The 22,131-nt window shown below is 42.8% G+C and overlaps 1 protein-coding gene across 1 annotated transcript in view; it reads left to right on the forward strand.

Moving 5' to 3' along the window:
• Positions 1–22,131, forward strand: part of CHMP5 (charged multivesicular body protein 5) — a 31,828-nt gene that overhangs the window by 988 nt on the left and 8,709 nt on the right. The window contains exons 2-6 of the mRNA XM_089689049.1: positions 7,334–7,438; positions 15,917–15,963; positions 18,200–18,293; positions 21,144–21,215; positions 21,321–21,429. Of these exons, the coding sequence (XP_089545175.1) occupies positions 7,334–7,438; positions 15,917–15,963; positions 18,200–18,293; positions 21,144–21,215; positions 21,321–21,429 (427 nt within the window). The remainder of the gene's footprint in view (positions 1–7,333; positions 7,439–15,916; positions 15,964–18,199; positions 18,294–21,143; positions 21,216–21,320; positions 21,430–22,131) is intronic.

The raw sequence follows: 22,131 nt of genomic DNA on the forward strand, positions 1-22,131 counted from the left end.
CTCACACACCTGGGTTCCTATGGGAACTCACTCTACAGCAAGGGCAGAGAAAACAAACTGCTCCAACTTGCTCACTTCACTGGCGGTTGCCATCTTCAAACAGTTGTAGTTTAAAAATTATAAATCTTAAACCAAAGATCTTTATATTGTGAGAATCACAAGACCCAGACCTACATTTTGATGCATAGTATGCCTCTGAAATATAAAAAATGAAGGCACAGTCGCAGTTTAGAAATTGCCCTTCAAATTTGAGGTGGCTAGAGTGGAGTTTCAATGAATGTCAATGGGCGGCGTGAGTTGCAAACAAATGGTCATATTGTGAGAACTATCAGGACTATGGCTTAGCCGTGGACATTTTTAGTGGCAGCAGGGATAGCTGAACGTTTTGATATAAGATTTGTGTAGGTGGGCTTGAAAATGAGGGAGTGATGGCAGTTTAGAAATCATGTCCTGATTTTTCATCTCACACTCTAGCTTTTGTCAGCTCCCACTCTAGTTTTGAACATTCCGCCATTCATTCCTATGGGACCAATTTCACCACAAAAACGGCGATATTTCGTGAACCATTCTACGAAACGTTCCACAAAGTAATAGAACACCAATCGGGAACAATCCGCACGTTTCGGTATATTACTGTCTATGTAGTGTAAAAACTGTGGGAGGAGTTAGGGTGGTAAATTTGGCTATAATAATAAGAATATAAATGTGAGATAACAGGAAGTTGCCTTGTCATGCAAGAACACTTAATAACATCTGACCATCAAACTATGCGACACACAGAAATCATGAAAATATATATATATATATGGGCAGCACTTCTGCCTGGCAGTACTAGGGTCGTTGGTTCAAATCCCAGCCACGGCACCACCTGCCTGGAGTTTGCATGTTCTCCCTGTGCCTGCGTGGGTTTCCTCTGGGTACTCCGGTTTCCTCCCACACTCCAAAGACATGCTGGTAGGTTAATTGGCTCCTGTCTAAATTGGCCCTAGTACATGAATGTGAGTTCGGGACCTTAGATTGTACGCCCCTTGAGGGTTAGGGACTGATGTGAATGTACAATATATATGTAAAGCGCTGCGTAAAATGATGACGCTATATAAGTACCTGAAATAAATATATATATGGAGATTTTACTATCACTGTAAAGTTTCATGATTTATGTGTCTCACATAGTTTGATATTACTTTTTTAAAGCACTTGTCTACAGGGCACTTGCACCCCCTTCCCGCCCAGGCCAATTTTCAGCTTTCAGCGCTGTTGCATTTTGAATGACAATTGCGCGGTCATGCAACACTGTACCCATATGACATTTTTATCATTTTTTTGCGACAGAGCTTTATTTTGGTGGTATTTAATCACCTCTGGGGTTTTTATTTTTTCTTAAACAAACCAAAAACCACTGAAATTTATTTAAAAAAAAAAGGTTTTTTCTTAGTTTTTGTTATAAAATTTTGTAAATAAGTAATTTCTCTCCTTCACTGATGTGTGCTAATGAGGCTGCAGTGATGGGCACTGATAAGATGTACTGATGGACACTGATGAGGAGGCACTGGTAGGTGGCACTGATGGGCATTGACAGGCATCACTGATATATGGCACTGTTAGGTGGCACTGACTGGCGGCACTGATGGGTGGCACTGAAGGGCAGCTCAGATGGTCACTGATATGTGGCATTGATGTGCACTGGTAGGCACTGATATGTGGTACTGATGGGCACTGGCATGTGCCACTGTTCAGCACTGACAGCTGGCACTGATGGACACTGACAGCTGGCACTGATGGACACTGACAGGTGGCACTTCTAGGGCCACACTGATCATCAGTGCCCTGATGATGAGTGTACATGTCCCCTCCGCGGAATGCCGGTTACCGGCTCTCCTCTCGAGCTGTCAGCGTGACCGCTCCTGAGGAGAGAAGTGCCGATAACTGGCATTTCCCTGTTTACATGTGATCAGCTGTGATTGGACACAGCTGATCACATGACCGAGCCGACATCTTCGGCTCTTTCCATGGATCGGTGATCTGCTGCGTCCGAGGGACACAGAGGATCACCGCGCTGCGTGCTCCCTGAGTCGCGCATGCGCAGTGAGAATGGAAGGCCTATCAGAACGAAAGAACCACCTTGCGCCCGTCATTGGATTATATGGCGGGCGGGCGGGAGGTGGTTAATCACCACTGGGGTTTTTTATTTTTTTTGCACTATAAACAATAAAAGACTGAAAAGTTTAAAAAAAAAAAAATGTTTTCTTTTGGTTCTATTATAAAATTTTGTAAACAGGTAAGTTTTCTCCTTCACTGATGAGTGTTGATGAGGCGGCACTGACGGGCAGCACTGTTGGGGCTGCACTGATAATCAGTGCCCTGATTATCAATGCAGATGTCTCCTTTGACAATTGCCATGCGGTGACAGCGTGAGGAAAGTACTGCCGATAACCAGCAAGTGTATTTACATGGTGATCAGCTGTGAGTGGACACAGCTGATCACGTGGTAAAAGGCTGCTGTGATTGGCCTTTTACTGTGTTCTGTGATCAGCTGTGTCCTAAGCACACAGCAATCACAGAGTGCTGGTGGCATGTTCTGGGAGGACGTCGTACAGTGAAGGAAATAAGTATTTGATCCCCTGCTGATTTTGAATGTTTGCCCACTCACAAAGAAATGATCAGTCTAAAAATTGAATGTTCGGTGTATTGTAGCACTGAGAGACAGAATAGCAACAAAAAATTCAGCAGAAATGCATGTCTAACAAATGATGACTGATTTGCATGTTCATGAGGGAAATAAGCATTTGATCCCCTTCACAAAACATAACTTAGTACTTGGTGGCAAATCCTTTGTTGGCAATCACAGAGGTCAGACGTTTCCTGTAGTTGGCCACCAGATTTGCACACATCTCAGGAGGGATTTTGGCCCACTCCTCTTGGCAGATCCTCTCCAAGTCATTAAGGTTTGGTGGCTGACGTTTGTCAACTCGAACTTTCAGCTCCCTCCACCGATTTTCAATCGTATTAAGGTCTGGATACTGGCTAGGCCACTCCAGAACCTTAATGTGCCTCTTCTTGAGCCACTCCTTTGTTGCCTGGGCCGTGTGTTTTGGGTCATTTTCATGCTGGAACACCCATCCACAACCCATTTTCAATGCCCTGGCTGAGGGAAGAAGGTTCTCACCCAAGATTTGATGGTACATTGCCCCGTCCATCGTCCCTTTGATGCGGTGCAGTTGTCCTGTCCCCTTAGCAGAAAAACACCCCAAAGCAGAATGTTTCCACCACCATGTTTGACAGTTGAGATGGTGTTCTTGGGGTCATAGGCAGCATTCCTCCTCCTCTAAACACGGCGAGTTGAGTTGATGCCAAAGAGCTCGATTTTGGTCTCATCTGACCACAACACTTTCCACCAGTCCTCCTCTGCATCATTCAGATGTTCAGTGGCAAACTTCAGATGGGCCTGGACATGTGCTTTCTTGAGAAGAGGGACCTTGCGGGCACTGCAGGTTTTCAATCCTTGTCGGCGTAGTGTGTTATCAATTGTTTTCTTGGTGACTGTGGTCCCAGCTGCCTGGAGATCATTGACAAGATCCTCACGTGTAGTTCTGGGATGATTCCTCACTGTTCTCATGATCATTGACACTCCACGAGGTGAGATCTTGCATGGTGCACCAGACCTAGGGAGGCTGACAGTTGTTTTGTGTTTCTTCCATTTGTGAATGATTGCACCAACTGTTGTCACCTCACCAAGCTGCTCCGCGATAGTTTGGTAGCCCAGTCCAGCCTTGTGTAGGTCTACAGTCCTGTCCCTGACATCCTTGGACAGCTCTTTGGTCTTTGCTATGGTGGAGAGTTTGGAATCTGATTGTTTGATTGCTCCTGTGGACAGGTGTCTTTTTATATAGGTAACAAAATGAGATTAGCAGCACTCCCTTTAAGAGACTGCATCTAATCTCAGCTTGTTACCTGTATGAAAGACACCTGGTAGCCAGAAATCCTGCTGAATGATGGGGGATCAAATACTTATTTCCCTCATGAACATGCAAATCAGTGTATAATTTGTTAGACATGCATTTCTTTTTTAATTTTTTGTTGCTATTCTGTCTCTCAGTGTTACAATACACTTACCATTCAATTTTTAGACTGATAATTTCTTTGTGAGCGGGCAAACATTCTAAATCTGCAGGGGATCAAATACTTATTTCTTTCACTGTATGACGCCCTCCCAGAACTGGGCGACCACGCTGTAGCCGTCATTCAGCTATAGCGAAGTCAACAAATGGTTAAAGTGGAACTTTAGTCAGAAAATATAAAGTGTCACTAAACCCACAACAAAAAAATCAAGTCTGTATATACAGTAAAGCATGTTTTATACTCACTGTAGAACCTAGGGGGTTAATTCTGCGTATTGTGTAAAAAGGCTGTTTGATTCTGTCCTAACTGATCCTACCCTAATTCCACAGTCCCCAATCCATCTGCTGATAGTACAGAGGTCTAGGAGTCACTTTGCACATATTCAGTTTGGTGTGTATGGAGTGAAAGTTTGTTTTGTTTTTGTTTTTTCTCTTTGGGTGGGTGAATGTGATCAGCACAGGGCTAATCAGCACTGTCCAGACAGAGGGTCAGTGATCATGGAGCCTCATAGGACAGTCAGAGCAGAATGAAAACTCCTCCTGCAAGCTTTAACCAGTGCTCAGCTGGATACTGATAGAAGTCACAAGACTGATCTATACTGCTGTTGAGAAAAGGTATTTAGCGGTTTATATTTGCTAAAATAATTGTGTTTTCGTGTACTGTGGGAGACCAGGTTTAGTGAATGCAGGGTCCTGGGTTTAGTAACACTTTAAGTCCTGCTAGATCACTTCAGGCTGGCTCCTTTTGTAGGTATAGCTATGTAAACTAAAATAAAATAAGTGTCTATAATGTTTAAAATCCAGTAATACACTTTCTTACCCTGCTCTGCACATGTTCATTTGCTCTCATTTTTAGGTATTTGTAGCCAGCTGACAGCCATAAAGCTGAATTAAAACCTATCCTGTACAGCCAAGGAAGCTGCTTTTGTTTGATCTGCAACCGCCATGGTGCTGCTCATGTGATCAGTTATGACACCAGACATTTGCTGGTTTGACAGTTTGGTTGAGGACAGAAGCAAATGTGACAGTTGGCAATGCCGGCATTCCAGGAATGTAACTGTTTTTGGAAACCCTTAAATCAATGAATTGTAGTTCCGTTTTATGATTAGGGCTTGTTCACACCATATACGCAGAAAAACTGATGGAAAAAACAGCAGATTTCACTTGCAGATACATCAGTTTACTTCAGTTTTCATGTGCATTTCAGTGATTTTTATACATGATGTAAATTCCTCTGCAGAAAGAATCCGCAACTGATACTAGTGTTGTGGTGTGAACAGGACAAATAGAGAACAATTTTTTTTTTTTGTGCCCCTACAGAATGTGTGCAAAAAAACTCACATCTCTGTAGACGGTGAGAACGAGGCCTTAAAGCGGAGTTCCTCTCACACTGTCAAAAAATAAGTCAACAGCTTCAAAAACTGTAGCTGCTGACTTTTTAAAAACAGCCACTTACCTGTCCCTCGGTCCCGTGGTGAGTCCTCCGCAGCCTGTTTCACCGGCCGTCCTGTATTCCAGGAGGCCGGCATTGTCAGTGTGGGTACCCGGCTGTGATAGCTTGCGGCTTCACAGTCGGGTATCCACTGCGCATGTGCGAGTAGCTCTGTGCTTCATGAATGGTCCTGTAGTCTTATGGGACCTGTCACGTGTCCCAAAAGACTACAAGGAGGGAGGACCTAGGCGATCGGACCGGAAGTGGGATCGAGTACCTGCCAAATTTGGGTACTCGCTCCCCCCCCGCCCCCCCAAAGGTGCCAATCCTTAATGGGGAGCGGGGGAGCAGTCCTTAAAGCAGAACTTCCCCTTTTGGGTGGAGCTCCGCTTTAATGGTGTTCATGGGCTCTGGGCTCCAGCAAAATGGCAGCCTCCAGCAAGAAGAAACAGGAATGATGCTGGAGGCCATTTACAGAACACACTAATTTTAGTAGTCTAATTATTAATGTAGAATGTATGTTCCTTGCTAAAGAACATTATTTTTTATCAATTTGTTATGGGGAAAGTGACTTGTTATACTGTGTTTCATTAATGAGCGTGTATTGACACCGCACTATGCACATTGATCCCATTTAATAGTAGTGTGTTTTCAGCTTTTAGGATATACAATATATTTTTGATTGCACAAAGTTTTCATTTATCCCACCAGAAGGCTGACACTGCGTCCCGCCAGTCATAAGTGGTTGAGGCATTCCTTGCCCTGCAGTCGCAGGTATACATGCAAACATAAAAAGTGTTCTTTGTGTTTGTGTTACTGCAGAGATCACTTCATGTCTCCAAGGAGTTGTACTCTAGTGCTGTCATACCATAGTTTACCATCTGTGCTACTTATATGATTTTCACAGGTATACATGACCATTGTACACAGGTACATGCAGCTGCTGGGAATACCTCATCCATTTATGGTTGGTGGGATAGCTCAGGCAGGTTCACACTTGGATCAGGGGTTTTCCTCACTCTGGAGAGATTTACTCTCACTTCCTATTTTGGCAGGAAGTGAAGGGAAGTCTCCCTAGTGGGACTTTATCACAGGTGAATGCTCCACAAATGCATTATAAACACATGTGCATACAGAACATGGGGATTGCAGTGCAAATGAGTCCTAAACGTACAAGGTAGGGCTCCCTTTTCCAAAAATTAGGTGGCTGCATTCAGAAAAGTTCTGGAATTGCTCTGTAGGGACTACAATGTCCGTTCAGTCTTTTATAGGCTCCATTCACATCTATGCAGGTGCAATGTAGTGCACATGCATTTCAGTGCAGCCTATTGATTTTAGTGGGCTGCCCTACATGTAGAAAATGCACTAAAAAAGTGCAAGGCCCTTTTTAAAAAAAAATTGCGCCACACCAAAACACATGACATTTTGTGCTTAAATGCGCACATTGCAGGGGTGCCATTAAGAACCAATAGCACCAGTGTTTGTCTACAGAAGGGCTGCACATTCGTGCATTGTGAGAAAGGGCGTGCTGATCGCAGATACAAGAATGTGAAAGTGGTAAATGTGATTGTTGTAGACCTACGAGATAGTTGTTCAGATATTTTGATAATTGAGGTCCAATGTATTTATCATAGTGCCGTGAAGACCATGTGGTTGCAAGACTGTCCAGGGTATTACAGATTCAGAACTTTGAACCTGCACAATGTCAGTAGTGTGAAAAATTGCCAGAAAACTTTTGTTTGAGAAGGAGTAAAATCATTCCTGCTTCCCCTTCCTCCCAAAGGTCGACAGCAGAGCAGAGTCAATTGACAAAAAAATAGCACGGCTTGACGCAGAACTGGTAAAGTACAAAGACCAGATGAAGAAGATGAAAGAAGGTCCATCCAAGGTAGGTGCAATGTCACCATTTGAAATGTATTTCTTAAAGGATAAGTTCACCTTTGGGAACATGTTACATGCTCCACCCATTTTAGGGTGGAACATGTGACATGTTCCCATAGCTGCAGCTGCCGCCCCCCCTCTCTGACAGATAGTATGGGAGGCTACTCCCCATACTACTGTCAAATTTTAAACCAGCCGAGGCTCCGCCCCCACAGCCGCATCTTTCATTCATAATCGCCTGCTGCAATGCTTTCTGGGTTTCTGCAGACAAAATTAATAAATGCACTTTTTTTACCTGTGAAAAAATGTGCATTTATTATTTTTGTCTAAAAGGTGAACTTATCCTTTAAGCAGCACTCTTTAAAGCTTGAATAGAAATGAAAGTGGTACATTTTGGGATACCTTGCACCCATTTTTTTGGGCCTTGACAACTCATTGTAAAATTTGAATGTAATATTCTGTCTGCTTTTTTTTTTTAGTTCCTGTTTTGATATCCCCAGTCTTAAGCCTACATTCACATGAGCATTTAGCCACGCTTCAAATTTCAGTAGCGAGAATCTAATGGGGGAGATTTACTTGAACTGGAACACTCAGAAGTTGCCTGTCTATTATTAACAGCTGCATCAGATTCTAACTTCAGCTTGTTCAATTAAGCTTTCAGAATAAAACCTGGAAGATAATTGGTTTCTGTGCTCCGCTGCACCAGACATTGCACCATGCAGATTTTAGTAAATAACCCCCCGTGATTCCTGCATCTGGGACTGACAGCTGTGTATGGATAGCTGCGGCCACCGAGCCTGTACAATGCAATGACAGGTAAAAGGCTATTATGGAGATACCTTATGGAGATGACTGTTGACCTTTGGGGAGGGGGGGGAGCGGGTACCTGAATTTGACAGGTACCCGCTCTTACTTCTGCGGAGTTGTTCTTTGATCTTACCTGTTCCTCTATCCAGCCGCGCGCTGTCTTCCCGGCTTCTGTAGTGTCGGCGCTCGGCATGACTGCCGGGTGCCCAGTGCGCATGAGCGAGAAGCACTTGCGCTTTGTGATTGGTCCGGTGGCTTCTGGGATCTGTCATGTGTCCCAGGTACCGCCTTACCATTCACAAAAAGCACCGCTTCTTGCGTATGCGCACTTGGCACCCGGCTGTCAAGCCCAGCGCCCACACTACAGAAGCCGGGAAGACAGCGCGCCGCTGGATAGAGGAACAGGTAAGATCAAAGAACAACTCCGCGGAAGTAAGAGCGGGTACCTGTCAAATTCAGGTACCCGCTCCCCACCTCCCCAAAGGTCAACAGTCATCTCCATAAGGTCCCGCTGCAGAGCTGAGCGGCCGGCCCGGTATTCTGACGGCGGTGGAAATACCGGACCTGCCGCTCCATATTCGCTCCATAAGACGCACTGACATTTTCCCCCCTTTTTTGGGGGGAAAAAAGTGCGTCTTATGGAGTGAAAAATACGGTAGTTTTCAATGAACAACATACTGTATATTCATTTCACATATTCTGAGCCTTGTGGTGAATAACAACCTTTTGAACCATTTGGTGACCCATTTTATAAATAGGTGATTGTGATCTACACCAAACATTCACTGCAGATGAATTAATTACTGTAATTTTAAAATGCATGCATCAGAAAGTTACATCTGCAGTTGATGATATTTCAGATATGTCACATTCATTTCTTTAGCATACCTCCATATATTTGATCTTTTGTAAACTTTTACATTGAGTAGACTAGAAATGTCAGCTAAAATTCTGCTTTGTGTATTTACATATATAACATTTATTTTCTTTATCATACATCATGGGACACAGAGCAGGTTATTCATGACTATGTGGGTTATATGCCACCTATAGGTGAATGAACGTTGGCAGATTAAACAAACAGGACGTCCTTACCTATATAACCCCTTTTACACAAAGTACTTCAGTTTTTTTTTCTCCAGTGTCTGTAAGGTGGATAGTCACTGATGCACTCTTGGAGCATATTTGGAAGTCTGGAATGGGTCTGCTGAGAATCAAGGACTTCAGTCGGATCCATTTGAAAAACTGTTAGCCAAAATGAATGGTACCCAAGCCTCTTTGGATAGGAGAAAGAATCCTCAAGGTTTGTCTGTAATGCAGGCTTACCGCACTGGACCCTGTGTAATGGAACCTTGTCAGTCTTTGTTCTGACCAAGGTGCTTTCCAGCAGGGTGCTATACAGGTCCAAGGAGGTGGACCCCAGATGTAGGTTGGACCTAATACTTAAAGGTCTTTTATGACAGAGCCCGCTGTGATGGGTGAAGGTTGAACTTCTGTTATGATTCAGAGTCCTGCAGTGGGAATGGTAAGTTTACATTTGCAGTGTTTCTTTGAAAATCTGACTGTCTGATCATTCTACTGGGGGCAGTGTGCTGTTTGGTCTGGCCAGGCCATGCTCTGTGTTTCTCTGAAGGTGTATTGGGCTGCAGTTTTCTCCTCCAGCCACTAGAGGCTGCAGGGCCACTCTGTATAGCCCACTCTTGTGCAGTGGAGGCAGGAAGAAGAGGGGCTGCTATTTTGGCTTATGGTTGAAGTCACATGTGGGCTAAAGCATCAGTGTGGCCCCTGAGGGATAGCAGGGACACAAAGTAGTCTATGGCTGGATGGTGATATGTGCAGTGTTTGCACTTCATGATAGACCAGTGGTGTCAGGTGTATTTGGGCCACTTTGTTTGTCTGGCATTGCAGCTATTCCTGGTGGCAAAGCTACAATGAACTGCAGCCGCACCACCCTGAACGCAGCTGATCTCGACTGCACTTTGTAGCTAAGCAAGGTCAGCCCTGGTTAGTACTTGGAGGGGAGACTGCCTGGGAATCAGGTGCTTTAAGCTTTTCCCCTTCGGAGTCTGAGACGTCTGGGCTTTGAGAAGTATGTCAGGCAGAGGATGCTAGAGCAATCTCTGAAGCGATTCCAGACACTCGACAGGTTAGCAGCCCCTAAAACCACTTGGGGACACGAGGTCTATCTTAGATCTTAAGGCAAATAGACATCCTTCTGTTTTTGATGGTATTAGTCCGATCAGTGGTGGCCTGTTTGAAAGAGAGAGATTTCTGGCGTCCATAGTCCTCAATGACACATCTTTGTGTGACAATTTTTTCAGGATCAAGGTTTTCTGCGAATTGCAGTAAAGAATTGTCATTTTTGTTTTTGGGCTGGCCACAGCCCCCTGAGTGTTCACGATGAACCTATCCCTTGTGCTGGGCTTGCTGAGGACACGGGGGTTTCAGTTTCAGAATACCTTAATGTTTCTTTGCTCAGGGAGCAGTCGGTTCCAAGCTTAAAGCAATATATACTGTAAGAAGCAAAAGGTATCCAATACGTCTCTGCATGAGGACATGGTATCTACGTTGAAGCGGTTTCCTACGTGCGGTTCCACTCCAGGTCTTTGGTAGAAGAATAGTCTGTTCTGTCTGGATTGTGAAGGTTCAAGCATTAGATTGCAGGAGGGCTTTGTCCCCGGGATATTGCTGAGTTCGAATTGGTGGTTCTTCGGAATCTGGAGAAGGGGTAATTTTTCTTCCAATGATATGGAAGATGTTAACCACCGATGCCAGTCTCTTGGGGGGCTGGTTTGGAGGTGGCTATAGTTCAGGGTACTTTAGGCCTCCACTGGTGAGAATACTGCCCATCAATAACTTCGAGCAGTACACCTTGCTCTGGATTATAGGACGAACCAGCTGCACAGATTTGTGGTTAGGGTGGGGTCCAACAGTGCCACAGCAGTGGCGTATATCAACCACCAGGGCGGCACCAGGAGTCTTGCGGCTCAGAAAAAGGTGAGCTACTTTCTCTCTGGGGCAGAACAGCGTGTGCGGTCTCTGTTGGCAGTACATATTCCAGGTTTAGAAAACTAGCAGGTTTTTTTCCCCCCAGAGGTCAGCGGCTGATACTGGCAGAGTGGTCCCTGCATCCCAACACGTTCTCGGTAATCTGATAGCATTGGGGAACTCTGGATGTGGATCTACTGACTTCTAGGTTCTACAACAAGTTAGACAGGTTGGGGTTTATTTACTAAAGTTGGAGAGTCCAAAATCAGACTCCCTTCTGCATAGAAACCAATCAGCTTCTAACCTCAGCTTGTTCAATGAAGCTTTGGCAGTGAAACCTGGAAGCTGATTGGTTTCTATGCAGAAGGGAGTCTGATTTTGGACTCTCCAGCTTTAGTAAATAAACCCCGTTGTGTCCAGGACAAGACTCCCACTCGCAGTAAGGGTAGATGCACCAGTAACACCTTAGGGACCAATTCCCCCTATTCAATGCATTCGTCCGAATAGAATAAAAATAGTTTTATGGCAATAAAACTATTGCCATATCTTTTATGCAGGATCTGGGAGGAGTGAACACTAATAATAGTGGTAGCCCGGCCTAGTCTAGGAGGGCTTGGTACACCGACATAGTGTATTTGGCAGAGGACTCTTCTTAGACAATTCCGGTCCGTCCAGGACTATTGTCTTGGGTCCAATAATGTATCCTACTTTACAATCGCTAAGATTGAAAGCTTAGCTGTTGAAGCCCAGATCTGGAAAGATTGGGGGGTCTTGGGTACTGTTTTCTCTGCATTGTTGAGTGTCAGGAAGCCAACTTCAGGGAGCTTCCATTACAGGACCTGGAAAACTTATTTACCTAGTGTGGAGCCAGGAAGTGGCTCCAGCGGAAATGTGTGATTCAAAGGTTTTTGTCCTTTTTCCAATCGGGAGGGGAAATAAAGTTGACCTGAAGTACCATAAGGGTCAGATATTGGCTCTAGCCATTTTTTCCCCAAACACCGTTGTTTCTCACACCTTGATTCATACTGTGTGCAGGGTGTAACATGGATGGTTCTGCCTGTCAGGCCACCCTTGTGTCCTTGGGACTTGAACTTGGTCTTGGCTGTCCTTGCAGAATCCACCTTTTGAACCAATTCAAGAAATTCCATTAGTCCTTTGACTTGGAAGGTGGCTTTTTTGGATGCCATCACTCGGGCACGAAGAGTGTCAGAGCTGGTGGCTTTCATGTATATAGCTGTTCTGCTTCTTGCATCATGATAAGCTGATGTTGCGTCCTCATCCATCTTTTTGCCTAGAGTGGTTTCTAGTTTTCAATTAAATCGGGACGTCGTCTTGCCTTTATTTTTTCCTAGTCCACAGTCGGGAAAGATCACGGCATACTCTGAGTGTATTTTGGGTGGTCAGGATTTACTTGAGTTTGGTGGCATAGGAATCCTGGTTTGTGTTTCCAGAACGGCCCAGGAAGGGCAGGCGGCATCCAGATCAACTATTTCTCATTGGATCTGCCAGTTACTCATTCAAGCCTATGTTTGAAGGATAAGGTTCCACCTTCTGGTGAGAGCGCACTCTACAAGGAGTGTGGGGGCATGTTGGGTTATCTGCTATCACGCGTCAGTGTTGCATGGCCACTACATGATCTTCAGTTCATACATTCATAAGATTTTCCTAGGTGGATGTCAAAGCCACAGAAGATTCTGCCTTTGGCCACAGCTTATTGCCTACAACTGAGTAGGACTTTTGGGATTGATAGTTGTGGTTATTATGGTGTCACCCACCCCTCAGATTTTTTTTTATTGCTTTAGGACAGTGGTGGCCAAACTGCGGCCCAGTGGCCAGATGTGGCCATTTGCTTCTATTTATCCGGCCCTTGGGGCATTATTCCATCCCCTGACACCAACAATTGGACTTGTGTCCCCACCATTGACCACAACAACGGGGCACAATTCCTCCCACTGACACCAATGACGGGGCACTGTTAATTCCACTGACACAGACAATTTCTTCCCACTGGCCTCAGTTCAGCCCTCCTGCAGTCTGCACTGGCCTCTTGTTTGGAAAGTTAGAGACCCCTGCTTTGGGAAATCCCACATAATCATGAATAACCTGTTCTGTGTCCCGTGATGTGCAATGAAGAAAACAGGATTTTTTTTCTGCATACTTATCCATTTCTTGGAATACATCAGAGGTCCCTCCCCCCATTCTGGAACTTCATTGCTTGGTACAAAAACTGAAGTACTTCCAGTGTAGGAGGGGTTATATAGAGGATGACTTCTTGTTTGATTGATCTGCCAGTGTCCATTGACCTATTGGTGGCATATAACCCACATAGTCATGAATAACCTGCTCTGTGTCCCATGATGCACTCCAAGAAATGGATTTTACAGGTAAATATGTTGAAAAAATACAACTATTATCTAGATTTTTGTATAAAATGTCACCTAAAATTTGATCTTTAAGTTGTAGTATTGGAAATAAAAAAGCAAAGAGATTTTATTAAATAGATAACCAAAAAAAGGGTCAAGGGCATGGATGGAATATGTATATACAAGCACTTTAAACAGGATCACTGTATATGTAAGTGTGTAAATTCTGGTCCAAAACCTCTGTACCTTTTAGACACGGAAATCGTTGTGGTACATGGAACATCCTCTGAAGCACTTGGATGGTTTACGTTTAGCTATTTTTACCATCTAACCATTAGTGTATAATTTGCTCCTATTACGATATTATCTGAAACGTTGGATATACTGCATTAGTCACAGCAAGTTGCTTCTGTAATGTTTTGGTAGAACTTCTATGATACTTTAGTGACTACTAGCTGTCCAGGCCCTGAGGCAGTTAGATAACCATTTATACACTGTTCACCATGCTTCGGTTTTCATTTTCTCCAAAAAATAATGTATGCACTTTGCTACAGATCATCTAATATTGCTGAAACAAAACTTCTTTAGGATGAGTGGAATTTTTTTTTTTGAAAACTTGACTTTTTTTTGGAAAGCAATTTCCTACTTGGTAACTTTCTTGACTAGCATTTTTCTTAAGATAGACTCATGAGTACAAAATGCTTGATGATCCACACATCTTCTTGGGATTCTTTAGCAGTCAGTTGATAGTTGTGTGTGCCCTGTAAAGGGCTGCAGTATTGGTGAACCTACTATGCCTGTGTACCAATGCTTTCATTAGTCAGCTTTTTGAGCCTCAACAACTCCTCCTCTGAGGTTCTCTGAAATTCATTTTAATTGGGCTATGTTGCTCTTTGGCAGAATTTTTTTGGTGACTGTAACAAATATTTTTGCTTTGTGGTGTTTTTTCTTGTGTGTTTTTTTTTTTTTTTTTTTTTTTGTTTTTTTAAATAATGCAGCAGGGCAGGTCAGTCAAGTTACCCAAGTTTCAAGTTGTCAGACTCCTAGAACTGCTTATACATTTTCCATCTGTGATTTGATTGGTTTAAAAAAGTATTTCTAAAAACTTTCATTGTGAAAAGAGTAAGTAATGGTTTAAACCCACCAGCATTTTTGTCATCTGTGTCCCACTCAGCAGATTTCTTGATCACTTCTGTTCTGTCCCTCAAATACTCGAGTCCTCTCACAATCCATTGCTGTCTCTGCCTGCAGCAGGGCTGCTCTCTCCTCTTAGTCTCACAGGAGACTTAGAACAGTGGGAGCCTATGGCTTCCCCTGCTGTCAGTTAGATCCTTTGAGGAGGGAGAAAGGGGTTTGGTCCGGCCATGCTATGTGTCTGTGGGTGGGGGACTTCAGAAGGGGAGGTAAGGGGCTGCTCTGTTCAATATAACATAATTAAAGGGAAAAAAAAAAAAAAAAAAAAAATATATATATATATATATAAATATATTTGCTTACATAAAAAGCAACTTCAATATCACTTTAAGTAATTATCTTCAAAGTGATGAAAATGTCCTCTTAAGGGACTAGTGTGCCTCTGACGACTCCAAAATTTTTAATTTTGCTTAATTTTCGGTCCCAGTGACACTGGTCACCTAGACAAATGGAAACATCTATTGTCTCAAAAAGAGGCATGGACGGTAATACAAGTCTGCTAGAGAGTCTAACACCTCATCACTATATCTTAAATTATAAAAACACTTTGAAGAAAACTGCTTTCACATCTTACCTTTGCAGTGGGCCAATTAAAAACACTTTGCTCTGTAGCAAGGCTCCTATCGCTAATCCAGTTTCACACTTCCCGTTGTGTCAAATCGTATCTCCTTATGGCCAGTGTGGTTCCTCCCAAAGACCTGAGGTCAAAGGGGGGGGGGGCCTGCTATTGGAACAGCATGTGGAGGCATCCCAGCTAAGCAATGGGGAGCTCTGCTACAGAGTGAAGTTGGCCAACACTCAGGTGAAGCCAGTTTCTTTGTAGGTGCTTTTGTACTGTTGTTGACCCCTGGCAGGTTACTTGTGTTCATGTGTTCAAAAACAAATATGACATTCTAATTTTTTATGTGTAAAAGGTTTGTATACACAGGTAAATGTTAGATTCTGTAGTATTGTAACTGTCATAAAGATCTCCACATTAAAAGTCCATTTATATGGAATCTCATATTCTTCCTCACTACCATAATACATTTTCAGCATTTTATTAGAAATACTTTGTGTTTACTTAGAATTCTGTGTAGACATGAAGAAAATTCAGAAATATCACTAAAACCTTTTTTTTTTTTTCCTTTTAGAATATGGTCAAGCAAAAAGCCTTGCGGGTTCTTAAGCAGAAAAGAATGTAAGTCATGTCATAAACATAACATTGGTTTGAATGGCTGCTGTATACTTTAAGGCTGGGCTTATAGGCCTGATTTAGACTTACTTATGAGTGTATTTTAGCCTGCTTTTTACTCAGTTTGTGAACTGGCATCAGTGACTTTTATACAGAATTCTCACACACAGTACTTTGTAGTTGTATGTAATATATTATACTTCTTCATTTACATTTATATCATTTCAGGATTGGGACGTTTGTATCATGTTCATAAGATTAGTAGCTGGCCCACCCCACTACCATGACCACATTGCATTAGCTACTTAATGCCGTGTTACCAGAGTCTGCCTAGGAGGCGCGCACACATACTGGGGGCAATTTAGACAATAAGCAAACTAACGTGCTTGCCTGTCTTTAAAGTATAGGGGGAAATTGGAGCTCCTGGGGGAACCCCGCATAAGGACAGGGAAAACATGCAAACTCCATGCAGACTGAGATCACAGTTCACTGCATGGGTTGATCTGGTCTTTCTATTTTAATGATAATTGAATATCTCACATTGTAAGCTTTTATAATTTTAAATACATACTTTTTATATATTATATGTAAATATAGAAGGCAGTATCCTCTTTCCTCTGTAGGTTTGGGAAAGATCTGTGTCATGTATGGCTTGCTCAGATACATGCGTCTCCAACAAAACCCCATCCCTTCCTGAGTTGAACAGTGACTGCATATTGCCTTCTTAGATGTCTCCGTTTTCAGATATTGTTTTGCACCTATGACTTGCCAGTCCTGGTTCTGTATGTACTGCAGTTGTCAGAAGCAGGACTGCACTGTGTGTGCTCCTGTTCTCTGATCCATTGTTTTACCTTGATCCTTGCTTGCCTAACCACTGAAAACTCTCCTCTCCTCATCGCCTGCAAAAGACTTCTTTTGCGCTCCTATCCTTACAGCCTGTTTCTGGTTTTTCTTCCCCAGTAATTCTTTTGTTTCCAATCTGTTGTCTTGTTTCCTCAGCTGTATTGTGTGTTTTGAGCCTGTCATCTGTGGCTTTCTGACACCTCACCTCTGAGGAACTCCCTTTTTTTTTTTCCTCCTCTATACCATGCTCTTTGTTTACAACCATGTTGACACACAAGAAATTCTTGTAAAGTCTACATTTTTTTTTCTTTTTTTGTTTTTAAATAACAAACATATATTATACCTACCTGCATTGGTTTTTCACATAACGGACCCAAACCTTTTTTTCCCTGGGGTCCCCCGCTGGCGCTGTTGGCTCCTCCTTCTTTTTCGACGTGCCCCCATAACAAGTGGCTTGGTATGGGGGCACATGTGCAAGTTTGCTCCTGAGCAGGGCTGCATGTGTCTATTGTTTGGCTGGGCCCTGCACTCTCCTCACATAATTTGACTGACAGCAGCAGAGCCAGTGGCCTCCACTGCTCTCAGCCAAGGTTGTGAAAGCACAGAGAGGGGAGAGAATAACTGAAGCCAGAAACCGCAGTGGATTGATGAATTAAGTAAGTCTTTAAGGGGGAGACGGGGCGAGGCTGGGGGGGCACTGCTATTGGAAGGTTCTTTTTACCTTATTGCAGAGAATGCATTATGTATACAAACTTTTGTCTTTACAACCACTTTAACTCTACGTGCACTCCTCTTTGTGCCTTTTTTTTTTTTTTTTTGTCATCATCTGTCGCTCCACCCTCTGTACAGCTGCACAGCCTGCTCATCGCTCTATCCTCTGTGTGGCCCCTTGTGTTGTCCACGTTCTCCTCTTATTGATCCCCATTCTTTTTTTCTTCTCCCCCATATTTTGCTTGTTATTCAACAGGGACAAACTACCCTAGCTGGCAATAAATTATTATAATTCCACCCCATCTAGTCAGCAGATACCCATCTGGAGGAGTGTATTATAGCCCACAACAAGCATGTAATGAAATACAGCCACCCCAGCAGTAATAAAGTATTACACGCCCAAGAATATTCTTATGTCGGGTGAAACGTGTCCTCCCATACGTTCCTTTGAAAGCTTTCCAGAACAACCTTCGTAATGTTTCTGATCAATCATTTGATTTTTGTATGCCTCTCTCCATCACAAATATAGCTCAAAAGTTTGAGTTTGACCAAAAAATTGTAATTAATACTGTAAAAGCTATGGGGAAAATAGTGAGGTTTTTTGTTTTGTTTTTTTTTTTAAATATTGGCTTATAAGAATTCATAAAATGTTTTGTTTGTTTTTTTTAACTTTGCTCTGCATTTTCAGGTATGAACAGCAAAGAGACAACTTAAACCAACAATCCTTCAACATGGAACAAGCCAATTATACCATTCAGACACTAAAAGATACCAAAACAACGGTATGCTTATTTTTTGTTTTGATGAAATCTTAAAGCGGTGGTAAACAGCGCTTAAACACTTCTATCTACAGGCAAGCTTACAATAAAACTGTCGTGACTCCCGTGTACATGCACGGGAGTGACGTCATCACGGCTTGACAGTTCAAATGGCCAGAGCCTGGGAACCCAGAAGGAAGACCGGGTGAAGATGGAAGCCCTGTCAGTGGTGACAGCAGGCTGCTGGAGGGTTTAGTTTTTAGGTAAGTCTTTCATAATGTGCTAGTATGCAATGCATACTAGCACATTATGCTCTTTATATATTTTAACTTGCAGGGAGAATTTATTTATTTTTTTAATACAAAGGTTTACTACCGCTTTAACCTGTAAAGGATAAAATGCATGCTACTTGTCTGTTTTGCAAGTAATTTGAGTCAATAATTACTTGAGTCCAGTAAATGTCCTACTTTCATAAAAGGGAGCAAGTTGTATTTAACTCATATCTTTAACCGCTTCCTGACCATCCTATAGCAGATATACTGCTACAGGGTTGCAGGGGTGTGCAAAATCACGTGTGTGTGTGTGTGTATACATGCATGCATACATACATACATGTTGTCCTTTGTAACAACATCTCCTTGTTAATTCAACCAATGTGTGATTCATTTTTAAGGAATTGAGCCTGTTTTAAAAGCAGGATATTGCTGTCTGAATGAAGATGCAGTATCTCACAGAAGTGAGTACACCCCTCACATTTTTTGTAAATATTTTATTATATCTTTTCATGTGACAACACTGAAGAAATGAGACTTTGCTACAATGTACAGTAGTGAGTGTACAGCTTGTATAACAGTGTAAACTTGCTGTCCCCTCAAAATAACTCAACACACAGCCATTAATGTCTAAACCGCTGGCAACAAAAGTGAGTACACCCCTCTAAGTGAAAATGTCCAAATTGGGCCCAATTATCCATTTTCCCTCCCCAGTGTCATGTGACTCGTTAAGTGTTACAAGGTCTCACGTGTGAATGGGGAGCAGGTGTGTTTAAATTTGGTGTTATCGCTCTCACTCTTACTGGTCACTGGAAGTTCAACATAGCACCTCATGGCAAAGAACTCTCTGAGGATCTGAAAAAAAGAATTGTTGCTCTACATAAAGATGTCCTAGGCTATAAGAAGATTGCCAAGACCCTGAAACTGAGCTGCAGCATGGTGGCCAAGACCATACAGCGGTTTAGCAGGACAGGTTGCACTCAGAACAGGCCTCGCCATGGTCGACCAAAGGAGTTGAGTGCATGTGCTTAGCGTCATATCCAGAGGTTGTCTTTGGGAAATGGATGTATGAGTGCTGCCAGCATTGCTGCAGAGGTTGAAGGGGTGGAGGGTCAGCATGTAAGTGCTCCGATCATACGCTGCACACTGCATCAAATTGGTCTGCATGGCTGTCGTTCCAGAAGGAAGACTCTTCTAAAGATGATGCACAAGAAAGCCTGCAAACAGTTTGCTGAAGACAAGCAGACTAAGGACATGGATTACTGGAACCATGTCCTGTGGTCTGATGACACCAAGATACACTTGACACCATCTGAACTAAAAATGTTTATGTGGCGGCAACCAGGTGAGGAGTACAAAGACAAGTGTGTCTTTCCTACAGTCAAGCATGGTGGTGGGAGTGTCATGGTCTGGGGCTGCATGAGTGCTGCCAGCACTGGGGAGCTACAGTTCATTGAGGGAACCATGAATGCCAACATGTACTGTGATATACTGAAGTAGAGCATGATCCCCTCCACTCGGAGACTGGGCCGCAGGGCAGTATTCCAACATGATAATGACCCCAAACACACCTCCAAGATGACCACTGCCTTGCTAAAGAAGCTGAGGGTAAAGGTGATGGACTGGCCAAGAATGTCTTCAGACCTAAACCCTATTGAGTATCTGTGGGGCATCCTCAAACGAAAGGTGGAGGAGCACAAGGTCTCTAACATCCACCAGCTCCGTGATGTCGTCATGGAGGAGTGGAAGAGGATTCCAGTGGCCACCTGTGAAGCTCTGGTGAACTCCAAGCCCAAGAGGGTTAAGGCAGTGCTGGAAAATAATGGTGGCCACACAAAATATTGACACTTTGGGCCCAATTTGGACATTTTCACTTAGAGGGGTGTACTCACTTTTGTTGCCAGCCGTTGTATGTTGACTTATTTTGAGGGGACAGCAAATTTACACCATTATACAAGCTGTACACTCACTACTTTACATTGTAGCAAAGTGTCATTTTTTTTTTTCAGTGTTGTCACATGAAAAAATATAATAAAACATTTGAGGGGTGTACTCCTGTGAGATACTGTATAATAAAATTAGTGGATATAATCCGTTAACACTTTTGGTTCAGCCCTGGGGCCAGAATAATAACCTTTTACAAGGCAAAAAAAGTTTGCTAATGTACACGGCAGTTAAAATTATGGACCAATCATGTCATAAGAGATCTATGGGAACCTCTGTTGCTCACCTGCAAATATTAGTTGCCTGTCAGTCTGATCCAATGCCATCATTAATTTTGAGTCCCTGACCTTGAACTAGTATGCAGCCAAGTCTGCTTGATTAGTCCGCGTATCCCCTTGACTGGCCTATATTGGGGGAGTAATCGATTATCCCTCTTGGCATTCCCCTGGCTATATTAGAGATAAATGAATTGTTCTGGATGGTGTTCCCTGGATGATGACTATTGTCCTAACATAAACCTGGAGGTTCCTGTTTATTTGTATAAATCATATTTATTTGTTTTACCTCTCTTGTCTTGTTTTCATAATGTTATATAAACTGTACAGACAAAATAAAAAGTAAAAATAATTACTTTTTTGTTTTAATTTGCTAACTCAAGGTGGAAGCAATGAAAATAGGAGCCAAGGAAATGAAGAAAGCATACAAGCAAGTCAAAATAGATCAGATTGAGGTAAACCTGGTGCCTGTTCTTTGTTTTCTTAAATCTGTGAATGTCTGGATCTTTTATTAACATTGAGGGAGAAAAAACATTTAAAGGCTTATATGTTGTTTAAAGGACTTACAGGATCAGCTGGAAGATATGATGGAGGATGCAAATGAAATCCAAGAAGCTCTGAGCCGTAGTTATGGAACACCAGAAATTGATGAAGATGACCTTGAAGCAGGTAAGAGCCTGTGGACTTTGCAAGGTCAGTGTTATCCTTGTTAACTCAAGTAAAGGAGGATCTTTCCTTGGGTTTGAAAAGCAAGTCTGACTCCTTTCAAAGAACTTGGTTTTACTGGAAGGAGTTTCAGTAATACAGAAAGTCCAAAATGTGCTGTTTTCATGTTGGAAATGATCATGTCTAAAATACCTCTCCAACTACATGTCTTCTTTCTCGCTTATGATCGCATATCCAGGACCCTACTCTGGTCCCCACATCCTTCCCTCCGCCTGTTCTGTCACTCCAGATTTTAATCCTGACTATAAGTAAAAGATTGCAGAAGCCATGTTGCTTCTATTGTGTCAGCATAGCACGGGCTTGCACTGTTCAAAGTATTTTGTTTCATACATGTGATCAGGGCTTTTTTTTTTCAGGTGGAACTCCACCACCTCTAGCTCATGCCCTCTGCTCACCACTATCGCTTCCCTTTTTTTTTTTTTTTTTTTTTCTTTTATGGTAGGAAGTGAATCAATGAAGTGCACTATGCATATCATTAATGGATTGGATTTGAAAGGGTCAATCCACCCAAAAATTTATATTTTATTGTTTGAATGCTGAAGGGATAAACTACTTTCTAATTTCTTTAAGGCCCATTTTCACTTTTCATGATGCAGTATCACAAGCATTTCCATGCACATTACCACAACATGAAGTAATGTATGT

The sequence above is a fragment of the Staurois parvus genome, unplaced genomic scaffold, assembly GCF_062004578.1.
Source record: "Staurois parvus isolate SC_StPar_1 unplaced genomic scaffold, SC_StPar_1.0 ptg000468l, whole genome shotgun sequence".
Taxonomy (NCBI): Eukaryota; Metazoa; Chordata; class Amphibia; order Anura; family Ranidae; genus Staurois; species Staurois parvus.